This window comes from Aethalodelphis obliquidens, unplaced genomic scaffold (genome assembly GCF_003676395.1).
Source record: "Aethalodelphis obliquidens isolate GAN/ISIS:26980383/991018 unplaced genomic scaffold, ASM367639v1 scaffold4, whole genome shotgun sequence".
Lineage (NCBI taxonomy): Eukaryota > Metazoa > Chordata > Mammalia > Artiodactyla > Delphinidae > Aethalodelphis > Aethalodelphis obliquidens.
The window spans coordinates 74,812,935-74,825,835 of NW_020837948.1; the positions used below are offsets into that span (position 1 = coordinate 74,812,935).

Here is a 12,901-nt window from a genome sequence, read left to right on the forward strand (position 1 = left end):
TTGGCTATTGTAAATAGTGCTGCAATGAACACTGGGGTGCCTGTATCTTTTCAGAGTATGATATATACCCAGGAGTGAGACTGCTGAATCATATGGTAGCTCTATCTTTAGTTTTTTTTTTTTTAAGATTTATTTTATTATTTATTTATTTTTGGCTGCATCGGGTCTTCGTTGCGGCATGTGGGCTTCTACTTGTGGCGTGTGGCTTTTCTCCCTCTAGTTGTGTCGTGCATGCTCCAGGGCGCGTGGGCTCTGTAGTTGTGGCATGCAGGTTCCAGACCACATGGGCTCTGTAGTTTGCAGCATGCAGGCTCTCTAGTTGAGGTGTGCAAGCTCAGTAGTTGTGGCCCTTGGGCTTAGTTGCCCCGCAGCATGTGGGATCTTAGTTCCCTGACCAGGATTGAACCCACATCCCCTGCATTCTTTACCACTGGAGCACCAGGAAAGTCCCTCTATCTTTAGTTTAAGGAACCTCCATACTGTTCTCCATAGTGGCTGTACCAATTTACATTCCCAGCAACAGTGTAAGAGGGTTCCCTTTTTTCTACACGCTCTCCAGCATTTATTTTTTGTAGACTTTTTGACGATGGCCATTCTGGCCAGTGAGAGGTGATACCTCATTGTAGTTTTGATTTGCATTCCTCTAATAATTAGTGATGTTGAGCATCTATTGATGTACTTTTTGGCCATCTGTATGTACTCCTTGGAGAAAAGTCTATTTAGATCTTCTGCCCATTTGACTGGGTTGTTTGTTTTTTCTGTTATTGAGCTGTTTGTGTATTTTGGAGATTAATCCCTTGTTGGTCGAATTGTTTGCAAATATCTTCTCCCATTCTGTGGGTTGTCTTTTCATTTTGCTTATGGTTTCCTTCGCTATTCAAAAGCTTTTTTAAGCTTAATTAGGTCCCATTTGTTTATTTTTATATTATAAAAATAATAGATTTATATTATAAAGATTATAATTATTTTCATCTCTTCATCATCTGTTTTTTATCAATTTCCTTGTATTTACAACTATCTTCAGTATTTGACCAACTAAGAATTGTATCAAGGAAAATTTAGCCACAAATACAAAAGATGAAAGATAAAGTCACAAGTCCTTTTTAGCAAAATGGGATGGCCCAAGTTCTTATCACAAAACATTACATAACTAAGTCCTTTATGTTGAACAGAAAGGAGAGTAAAGTTATAAAAATCTTACATTTTTCTTCTTGTTCTCAGAAATATATTATTCACTCACTGACTCTTGAGTGTGAGAATTTACCTAGGGTCTGAGATTTTGCTTACATGACCAATTTCACCATCATCACTTTGCCTCGAGTGCTTTTTGTCTCTTTGTGTTAATTTTCTGATTTGTGTAATAATTGCAAAAACATCTTTTTCTGTTATTTTTCTCTTTACCATGTGGATGACAAATGAAAAATTCTGAATTCTCAACTGTGTTCAATGAAAGCTGGAAAAAGACTACAGTGATGGTGTCTCTAGAATTCTATAATCAAGGTTCCATAGAGTATCTTACATTTATAAAAGGGTTTAATGGATCCATCCAGTAACTATAAGGGTGTTACTTAAAAAAAAAAAAAAAAAAAAAGAAACGGAAGAAAGGGCATATTTCCTGTTTTTCATAAGATTTCTAAAAAAGAATAAAGTAATGAACTATCAATATTTATAAACAGTAATAACTACTCAAAAATAAAGTCAAAAACTAAACATGGGTTCCTAATGGTAAACTGAGAGTTAAGTCAAGACAAAACAACAAAAATACAAATAAGGCAAGACTACTTCTATAGTCTAATGCGGGAGGCAGATAAGAAAGATAATAATCACAGAACAGCAATTTAATAGAGATTTATATAGGCAATTATGCAAAAAAAGTTGAGGAGCCTAATATCAAACTGAAGAAACTCAAAGCAAGTTTCAGAGGATCTTTAAAAAAAATTATGCAGGAACAGGGAGCAAGGAAAAGGTCATGTTAAATAAAAGAAACACCATGTGTGGAATGTGGCAACAGACAGGATAGAAAGGGAAAGGCGAGAATACACTAAATTATGGAATTTATTCTGAAAGCGATACAGAATCACTGAGAGACTTTTACCAAACAATGACATGGTAGGATTTATGGTTTGGAAAGACTATTCTGAAAGAAAGAGTATAAAGGATGGGTTGTAGAGACTTATAAACAGGATGTACCTTAGTCAGTGGGAATAGTTAAAACAGCACAGAGGTAGGAGAAAACGATCATGAAGATGTGAGAAGAGAGCTAGAAGGAAGAGGAGGAATCTAGGACGACTCCCCAGTTTTTGCCTTTAGTGGCTGGGTCTTATTCAGCAAGACAGACCAGAGGGAGAGACAAATTTTGGGGGAAAGGTAACGTACTTTGATATGTGATATTGTTATCACTATCTCTCTAAATATTCTTTCTTCTAAGACTAAAACTAGCTGCAGATATCTAATAGAAATTAATTTCTATATTAACTATTAAATATCAATACTACATAACACCACAAAGAAATAATTCTAATAACATTAATTTTGGCATTCAAATCAGTAGATTGGTGTTATAGTCTAAATTTAATCCTGGGTAAATTATTAGCCTTATAGTGCCTAGGTTTCTTTAAGTACAGAGTAGGAAAACTTAATTTTATCACAGCTTAAAGGAAAACTACAAGCCTGTAGGCCAAATCTAACATGAAGAAACATTTTATTTAGCTTGCACAGGGACTTAAAAAAATAATTTTGAATTAGTATCTGAACATTTAAAAATCAAGAGATTTCACCAAAAAAAAAAAAAATCTGGATTTTTGACTTTTCTAAGTTGAATACTCTGATATCATATTATTCTGTAATAATTAATTGGGGCTGGGTAGTCGCTGCCCCCTTTTGGCGGCCTAGAACTGTCCTGTTTGCCACAGAATCTTGGCCCCTGCCGATATCTGAATTCATATCTGAACCAGATGATCAATAAGAACAGTATGAATAAGTCTTCATCAAGAATATCCAAAACCATCTACAAGGCTTGTAATTCTTTGGCCCCATCCATTAGGGCCTTGGTGAGAACACAAAAAATTTTTCAAGATGTCTTTTATGGACTCATCGAGAATAATGGTCATGGCTATGGCAAAATAAGTATCTTCAAGATGATGGCAGTCAAGTGGGACCCTGAGCCAGAACAACTTAAAGAGCCCTTCCAGCATTTCGGACCCACAGAAACAATCGGAGAGAATGAAATGACTTCCGTTTTAAGTCATTTAGTTTTAAGGTCATTTGTAATGTGGTAAAAGATTACCAAAATAGACAACAGCTTATATCCAATTTACAAAAGTTTACATCCAATTTCAAGCTGTGGCCTATAATATGCTATACTCTAATACCCTACTGTTAGACCAAAACTTTACATAAAAAAGGATAATGATTATTAGATTAAGTTTCAAGGTGGGAAAATGTTCATAATTGTAAAAATAATTAAAAGTATACAAAAACCATATATAAACTAAGGTTACAATTATGTAAAAAGTCCACAATGCATTAAAATAAAGAAAAAGGAAACATATGAAAGTACTAATGGTGTCTGTGTTAATTAGTAGGATTCAAACGATTTTTATTCTCCCTTTCTAATTTTTCAACTTCATGATCAGAACCTGTATTTTAATATGGAAGGCATTGTACAACTTTATATTTTTAATATAGCTCTTTTTCCAAAAGATTAATAGCCTTCATTTAAAAAACAGTATCCCATTTTAGAATCAGTTTTCTAGACCAACCAGGTTTTACCTGCTTATTTCACAAGCCACTCGTCCTTTCATCTCTATGACATCAGAAGACGTAGCAAATCCCAACCTCCTTAAAACACGTTTGCGACATTTGAGCTCATCCATTTGTAGGACAGTTCTTGCTTTCTTTAGTTCTCGCTTTGCGGATTTAATGTCTATTGCAATCTAAGGCATATAAAAGTACAAAAGAAGTTAAATAATAAAGTAAACAAAATGATATGATGTTTAGTCATGAAATGAAACAAAAAATATTATATTGGGGGCCGGGGAACGTGGAGGAGAACACAGGAGTTTCTTATTGTCCCAGGATATTACACAAGAGGAATGATGTATCTGAGGTAGCTATAACATCAACTCCAGCTTTTCATCCTTAGGGAATTAGGGGGTAACTCAGAGAATAAGGAAAGAAAGATGAGAGTATATGAATCTTATCTCTCAACTACTTATATTCCCTTATGATGCCCTGAAAAGCGTTCCTTCTCTTTGCCCTCAAATTGCATAACAAATCTGCCTAAGCTGGAAGTGGATTTAGCAAAGAGAAGAGGTCTTTATTCTATAGACAGAGATGAATACTTAAAAGGAAAATGTTATTTTGAGGTCATCCTATAGGGTAGATGAGTTTTAAAATTCTATTAATCAGAAAATATTACATACTTTTCGACTGTGACAGAGGATGACAGTACAAGAGCAAGAAAACACTGTGATCCTGAAGTGGAGGCTTGAAGTTCAGAAAAACATGGACAGAAAAGTTTAGGGATTGAGAAGTAGAAATTCAAAGACTTTGGAATTTTGAAGATGATTTATTAAGCTTCAACTGAGGAGTAGAAATGTTGAAGGCAATGATGGTGGTCAGTAACTGATATTTATTGACAGCTAACTATAAATCCTGTTTCTTCAAGTGCTTTACATTATTTCATTTAATTCTTACAGCAATCATATAAAGTAGGTAACTAATATTAAATGTGCATTTTACAGATGAGAAAACTGAGGCAGACAGAGATTACCAAGATCAAGATACTGGTCAAGATCACAGAGCTAGTGAGTGATTAAAGATGGGATTCAAACCCAGACTATCAGACTCTAGAATCTAAACTCCTAGCAATTATTTACATTGCTATGAACAGATATATTGTCATAATGCTAGGAGGATAAGAAGGAATGCTTTATATGTTAGACAACTCTATACTACCTAGCATGATCTATCAGGCCTATCAGAAAAAAAAAATTTGTCTTCTAAAATTTCTTTAATTGAAGATGTGCCCATATTAGCATAGAAGACTGTGCTAAGTACCCAGAGGCATATAAAGCTTAAAGGTTGGTAGAAGACAGTCTACTATTTAAGATTTTTATCATAGTAATTTTTATATTGATTACATGTTGAAATGTATTTTGGACATATTGAGCTAAATAAAAATCTTATTAAAATTAATTTCACCTGTTTCTTTTCACTTTTTTTTTTTTTTTTGCAGTATGCGGGCCTCTCACTGTTGTGGCTCTCCCGTTGCGGAGCACAGGCTCCGGACGTGCAGGTTCAGCGCCCATGGCTCACGGGCCCAGCCGCTCTGTGGCATGTGGGATCTTCCCGGACCAGGGCACGAACCCGTGTCCCCTGCATTGGCAGGCGGACTCTCAACCACTGCGCCACCAGGGAAGCCCTTCACTATTTTTTTAAGGTGGCTACTAAAGAATTTAAAATTACATAAGTGGCTTGTATTATATTTCTACTGGATAATGCTGTTCTATATCTTTTTCTACATACTTTAAAAGAATACAGATATCCATGTCTGTAAATGAATAAATACATAGGTACAGGGGCTTTTCCCACAGAAGTGAGGTCAGCTTCCTTTTCCACTCCATACAATTAGGACTTCTTTTCCAAAAAGTACATATAAATTTACCTCATTTTTTTAAAATGGCCATGTTGATACCCACTGTGTGGATATGCATAATTCATGTATCTAATTTTCTACTGATGAACACTGAGGTTGTTTACATTCATTTGCTTTTTCAAACAATGCTACAAGAACAACCTTGTACTGCCTCACTTTGTAGTTTCAGTCCGAGAGGACCGGAAAGCTGAATCAGAGGGTATGAGTACTTAAAATGTTGACAGTTGAGGGGTCAGATTTTGAAGGCTTCCTAGGCAGGGCTAAGGAATGTCAAATTTATCCTGCAGTCACTAGGAGGTCAGGAGGTCATTAACAAAAAAAAGACTTGTTTTTTTTCCCCTAAGTTGTTAACTCTTTGTAGTTTTCTTTCATTAAGAAATGCAATACAAGGGCTTCCCTGGTGGCACAGTGGTTGAGAGTCCGCCTGCTGATGCAGGGGACACGGGTTCGTGCCCCGGTCCGGGAAGATCCCACATGCCGCGGAGAGGCTGGGCCCATGAGCCATGGCCACTGAGCCTGCACGTCCGGAGCCTGTGCTCCGCAATGGGAGAGGCCACAACAGTGAGAGGCCCACGTACTGCAAAAAAAAAAGAAAAAAAAGAAATGCAATACAAGCACATTACAGACAATGGGGGGCGGGTGGGAGCAGGATTACCTACTATAATCTCACTGCCCAAACACAACCACTTAAGGTTTTCCTTTCAGTCTTTTCTGGTGTGCGTTTTTACTTTTGCTAAATTGTAATCATAGTCCACAACGATTTTAGGTCCTACTTTTTAAATTTAATGTTCCTGTATAAGCATTTTTTCCATGTATTGCAGTCTTCATAACAAGTTTATTTAGCCTGTCTTTCAACCAGACACTAGGGCCTTTTTGTTATATTTGAGTGGCTCAGATAATGCCTTTCTCTGTGGCTTCAAACCACCTTCCCTGTGGATACTTTCCAGTCATCACTCAACCAAACTCAAGTCTTTCTGTTCCTGTGTTGAAACGGTTAAGGATGATTCTGGTGGTCAGGTACGGAGTAAATGGAAGCAGGGAGGGAGCTGCTGCAATGGTCCCGGTGATAGATGAGGCCAGGATGACAATTGAGTATACTCAAGCTTTTTGTGTCTCAGTTTCCTCATCTTGAGAAGAAACCTTCATGGTGGGCCACAGCATGGTGTGCTACATGTTCACTGAGAACACACCTGCTGTGCCCAACATGGCACAGGGCCACATCATGCTAGTTCACAAAAAGCTAGAAAGGGGCAGTGCTGTAAAACTATGAACTGAACACATTACTCTATTAAGCCAAGAAGTTTCTACTTATATTATTTATTCAATAAATACTAGGCATCTACTTTATAAAAATAGATCATTATGGGAAATATGGAAGAGTACAAATAAGCTTAAATGAAACACCTGAGCCTAAGGAGCTTAAAATCTAGTTTGTGAGACAGGAAGACAAACATGATTAAAGTAGCATGTGATAAAAGCTGAAAAAGCATAATAGCAAGGAGTTATAAACTTCAAGGAGGAAGCGACATTTGTATATACAAAAGATTCTAGTTGAAGAGAAGTAGATAGTGGAAAGAAATGTATTCATTTCAAAAAGCTTTTTCTAAATTCATTATTCAGAATGGCTGTAAGAATGCTTTTACTGGTTAGAGAATATAGCTAGTTAGCCTAAAAAGGTGAACTGCTACTTCATACCACTAGGATGGCTATAATTAAAAATACAGACGAAACAAATATTAGTGAAGATGTGGAGAAACTGGAACTTTAATATATTGCTGGTGAGAATGTAAAATGGTGCAGCCACTTTGGAACACAGTTTGGCAGTTTCTCAAAAAGTTAAACATAGAGTTAAACACAGAGTTACTCACTGACCTGCAATTCTACGCCAATTCCATCCAGGGGAAATGAAAAGATATGTCCACACAAAAATGTGTACATAAATGTTCATAGCAGGATTATTCATAATAGCCAAAAAGTGGAAAAACTCCAAATGTTCATCAACTGATGAGTGGTTAAACAGAATGTGGTATATATATACAATGGAATATTTTTCGGCCATAAAAAAGAATAAAATACAAATTCTGCTACATCATGGATGAATCTTGAAGATATTAGCTAAGTGGAAGAAGGCAAACACAGAGGCCACATATTGTATGATTTTTTTAATATGAAATCTCCAGAATAGGCAAATCCATAGAGGCAGAAAGGAGATTTGTAGTTGCCAGCGGCTGGAGGGTAGGGAAAGGGGGAGGGACTGCTAATTGGTATGTGGTTCCTTTTTGGGGTGATGAGAATGTTCTAGAATTAGATAGTGGTTATAGTTGCAGATATCTGTGAATATACTAAAAACCACTGAATTCTATGCATTAAAAGGGTGAATGCTATGTTATGTGAATGACATCTCAAAGTGATCAACTTTTTTTTACTGGTAAGAGTTGATAGTTTACTTAAAAGATAGCTAGACATTTTCCTGTTTTAGCTGATGAAACCAGTAGGAAAAGAAAATGAAAAATATATACTCACTTATATAGTGAAATGCTTAGAATTCTATGATAAAAGAGTTTCTGCCATACCTGTGCTTTTTTTTCACAAAGCGTATACACAGTTTCCAGATTTGGATCATTGTGAAGTGGATGAGAATACATTCGATGCTCAAAAGCCTCTACTTTCTGGATGACTTTTTTCAGTCCTTGATCTTGAATGCCCATGTCATCAATAGGATCTAATAAGGGAACACCATCAGGAAAACGTTTCTGAACTTCCTGAAACAAAATATTTAAAATTCATTTTTCATCTTACATACAAAATTAGTTAAGACTAAATAATTCCTTTTATGTTTTTTCTATGTACAGACATGTATTACAATTTATTAATAATTCTAATATTTAAAGTTTAATAGTTATGGATGCAGCACAACTTATTGATAAAGCCCATTACCGTATATTTAGGTTGTTGTAACTTCTTGCCATTATAAATAATCCTGTATTGAACATCTCAAGTGTAAATGTTTTCAATATTCTGATTACTTCTTTGGGGCTGATTCCTAGGGAGGGCACTACTGAGCTGAAAGATATAAACTTTCAAAGGGTCCAGATTCCCATCACTAAATTTTTTTGTAACATGATTTGACTATTAAATATAATGAACATGTGAGTTCAGGGAAGAGATAGGTCACTACAGGCTGGTACCCCACTGGGAGACTTTCAGGGTCTTGGATAGGGCTTAAAGGTAAGATAGGATTTGGCCAGTTAGAAATTAAAAAAAAGTTGGGAGGGAGGAGTTACCCACAAAAACTTTTTATAAAACTGCCAAGAGAATTATTCATTTCAAGAAGCCCACCCATGGACCACAGCTTAAAAATTCCTACTGTACACTGAAAGCATCCTGCTTTCTCAGATTTTAGTACACAGCCTTCACTATATAGTAAATCCTTTTCAAATATTTATTGACTCACCAACTAACGAAGTGCCTTTTTATTTTCCTACCGGAAAATAAAATTTTCTATAAAATCTTAACTTTTCCTATTGAAAATAAGACTATTTCATCCATGTATTAACTATACTATAAAGTAGTTAAAAGTCCTGGCACATGATTTTATACATAAAACTTTTTTTTTTTTTTTTTTTGGCGTTACGTGGGCCTCTCACTGTTGCGGCCTCTCCCGTTGTGGAGCACAGGCTCCGGACGCGCAGGCTCAGCGGCCATGGCTCACGGGCCCAGCCGCTCCGCAGCATGTGGGATCCTCCCGGACCGGGGCACGAACCCGTGTCCCCTGCATCGGCAGGTGGACTCTCAACCACTGTGCCAACACGGAAGCCCTATACATAAAACTTTAAAATACACTCTATAGTTATTTTCATTCATAACGAATAAAGCAAAACATATTTAACACAAAATAGTGGCCATGTTTTCCTCTGTGAGCCCTCCTTTAGCCTGACTTTGTTGCTAGATTCAAAGAGAGGACAGTCTACATATAGATCTGCTGCCACTATCTTTGTTAAAAATAACTGCCACTATTGGTAGTGTTTATAGGTTTTCTGAAAGAAAGCAATATATTTAACAGCAAATCAGTTGCCTTGTTATAAACCCTATTTATATTTACATAAAATTTATGTTTAATTTATAAAATTAACGTGTATACCTGTATTGATTTTAAAACACTCTGTCTATTGTCCAGTGGTCGAAGGTCTTTAGGAATGTAAAGCCTAACACTGCTGATAGCAGACAGGAGATGCACCAAAACTGGAACAACCTACCAACAGAAAAGTTATATATATATATGTTACAACTAAAATTGAACCTGTTCAAATTCTGCCATTTCTTAAATTTAGCTTGAATTCTTAAAAGGAAACTGCATTTACAGTATGTGACAGGTATAATAAGTAGATAGTAATCATTGTGGAAGCTTATATCTTAGTAGAAACTATATTTAAAAAGTGAAAACAAATTCAAACTTTAAGTAACAGGCAAACAAATGGTACATAAAAATAAGTGATTCCCTTAACACAGAATCCATATTTTATTCATTTTTGCACCCTCAGTACTTGCTACTTTTTGAATACCTAAAAGTACTATAGCACTACAGAGGAAGGAAAGACTCCTACTTAGGTCTATTTAGGTTTAGTTGGCCACGCAAGACTCATGTAATCTCTGGATGGGCCAGAATGAAGAGCTGAAAAGAGGTATTTCAAGCAGAGAAAACAGTATACTCCATTAGACATAATCTTGAAGAAAACCTATCTTCAAACTTTCTTCCATGCTTTCTCCTGACAAGAATACCCTTCCCTCACCATCAAAAATGCCATCTGCTTTCTTTAAATTTGCTCCCTTTAAATTCAGACTCTATAAACTGAGGAGAGGTTAACATTTTCACAGATCCAACTTTGTCAGTTTATTGGTCTCCTTACCTTTACACTGATCACCACTGGAAAAACAACTGTCATTCACTTGCTGATAACAAATATATTCACTCTGTTTTACTAAACAAAATGGTATAGTGGCTGAATGTGGGTTCTGGAGTCAAGACTGCCTGGGTTTGAATTCAGTCTTCAGTTAGTTGTGTGACCTTGATCAAGTCACCTAGAGTTTTAAGCTTCAGTCTCCCCATTTAAAAAATGAGGATAAACAACGGAACAGAACAGAGAGCCCAGAAATAAACCAACATACCTATGGTCAATTAATTTATGTCAAAGGAGGCAAGAATATACAATAGAGAAAAGACAGTTTCTTCAGCAAGTGGTGTTAGGAAAGCTGGATGACTGCAATTAAATCAATGAAATAACAACACTCCTTACACCACATACAACAATAAACTCAAAATGGTTTAAAGACTTGAATATAAGACATGACACCATAAAACTCCTAGAAGAGAACATAGGCAAAACATTCTGACATAAATTGTAGCAATATTTTTTTTAGATCAGTCTCCCAAGAAAAAAGAAATAAAAGCAAAAATAAACCAATGGGACCCAATTAAACGTGTATCTTTTAAGAACAAGCACCTTCTCCTGCATAGCCACAATATTATGAGATCACAGAAATTTAACAATAATACATCATCTAATACATAGTCCATATTAAAATCTCCCCAGCTAATCCAATAATGTCCTTTATAGACTACTAGCACTACTACTACGACTACCACCACCACCACCACTACTACTATTACGTTTGGAGCCAGGATACTACTACTATTACTTTTGGATTCAGGATTCAGCCAAGGATCATTTACCACATTTAGTTGTCAGGTCTCTTAGTCTTCTTTAATCTAGAATACTCTCCACCTTTTTTTGTTCTTTTATGGTATTAACATTTCATATAATTTCAAATTTAGAGAAAAATTGCAAGAATAGGATAAAAAGCTCCCATATACCTTTATTCAGATTCACCAATTATTTGTATTTTGCCCCATGTGCTACAACATCCTCTTTATATATTTATGTATATACATATACACAAACATACACACCCATACAACCACAGTACAAGTATTAAAAGAGGGAAATTAATGTAGATACACTGATATTATCTAATCGACAGTCCATATTAAAATTTCATCTACTTTTGCAATAATGTCTTTTGCCCTCCCTTCTCCCCCCACCACTCTATGGAGCAAAACTAGGATCATGCATTGAACCTAGCTATAATATTTCTTTGTTCTTCTTTAATCTGGAACAGTTCCTCAGTTCTTCTGTGACTCTCAAGACATTGACATTTTTGAATACTATAGGCCAGTTATTTTGTAGAACGATTCTCAGTTTAGGTTTGTGTTGTCATGAAGAATCATCAGACTCAGGTTATGCATTTTTGGCACAAGTGATTTTTTTCTTTGTTGGTCTCAGTCCATTGGTCAACATTACTGGATTGGTGACAGTAACTTTGATTACTTGATTAAAGTAACATCTGCTAGCATTTTCTACTATAAGTTACTACTTTCCCTTTCACAATAAATTTACAGGGAGATAAATTTATAAGAAATTGGGGCTTCCCTGGTGGCACAGTGGTTAAGAATCTGCCTGCCGATGCAGGAGATACGGGTTCACCCGGTCCGGGAAGATCCCACATGCCGCGGAGTGGCTGGGCCCATGAGCCATGGCCGCTGAGCCTGTGCGTCCGGAGCCTGTGCTCCGCAACGGGAGAGGCCACAACAGTGAGAGGCCCGCGTACCGCAAAAAGGAAAAAAAAAAAAAAAGAATCTGCCTGCCAATGCAAGGGACACGGGTTCAAGCCCTGGCCTGGGAAGATCCCACGTGCTGCGGAGCAGCTAAGCCCATGTGCCACAACTACTGAGCCTGAGCTCTAGAGCCCGAAAGCCACAACTACTGAGCCCACGTGCCACAACTACTGAAGCCTGTGCGCCTAGAGCCCATGCTCCGCAACAAGAGAAGCCATGACAATGAGAAGCCCGCACACCACAACAAAGAGTAGCCTCGGCTCGTCACAACTAGAGAAACCCACACGCACAGCACCAAAGACCCTACGCAGCCAAAAATAATATAAATAAATAAATAAATAAATTTATTTTAAAAATTTATAAGAAATTTATAGGGAGAGTCTTTGTAGACTTTGTAAGTATCCCATTCTTCATTAAACTTTTTTTTAAACATTTTTAAAATTAATTAATTAATTAATGGCCGCATTGGGTCTTCGTTGCTGCGTGTGGGCTTTCTCTTGTGGCGCATGGGCTTCTCATTGTGGTGGCTTCTCTTGTTGTAGAGCATGGGCTCTAGGCATGCAGGCTTC

General features: G+C 36.6%; 1 protein-coding gene across 3 annotated transcripts in view; it reads right to left on the bottom strand.

The window, feature by feature from the left end:
* Positions 1-12,901, bottom strand: part of MTREX (Mtr4 exosome RNA helicase) — a 137,168-nt gene that overhangs the window by 19,736 nt on the left and 104,531 nt on the right. For 2 of the 3 annotated variants that reach the window (XM_027101113.1, XM_027101111.1), the window contains 3 exons: positions 9,801-9,911; positions 8,233-8,421; positions 3,772-3,935 (listed from right to left, as the gene is read on the bottom strand). In XM_027101113.1, the coding sequence (XP_026956914.1) occupies positions 3,772-3,935; positions 8,233-8,421; positions 9,801-9,911 (464 nt within the window). The remainder of the gene's footprint in view (positions 1-3,771; positions 3,936-8,232; positions 8,422-9,800; positions 9,912-12,901) is intronic. The other variant, XM_027101112.1, reaches the window with a different exon arrangement.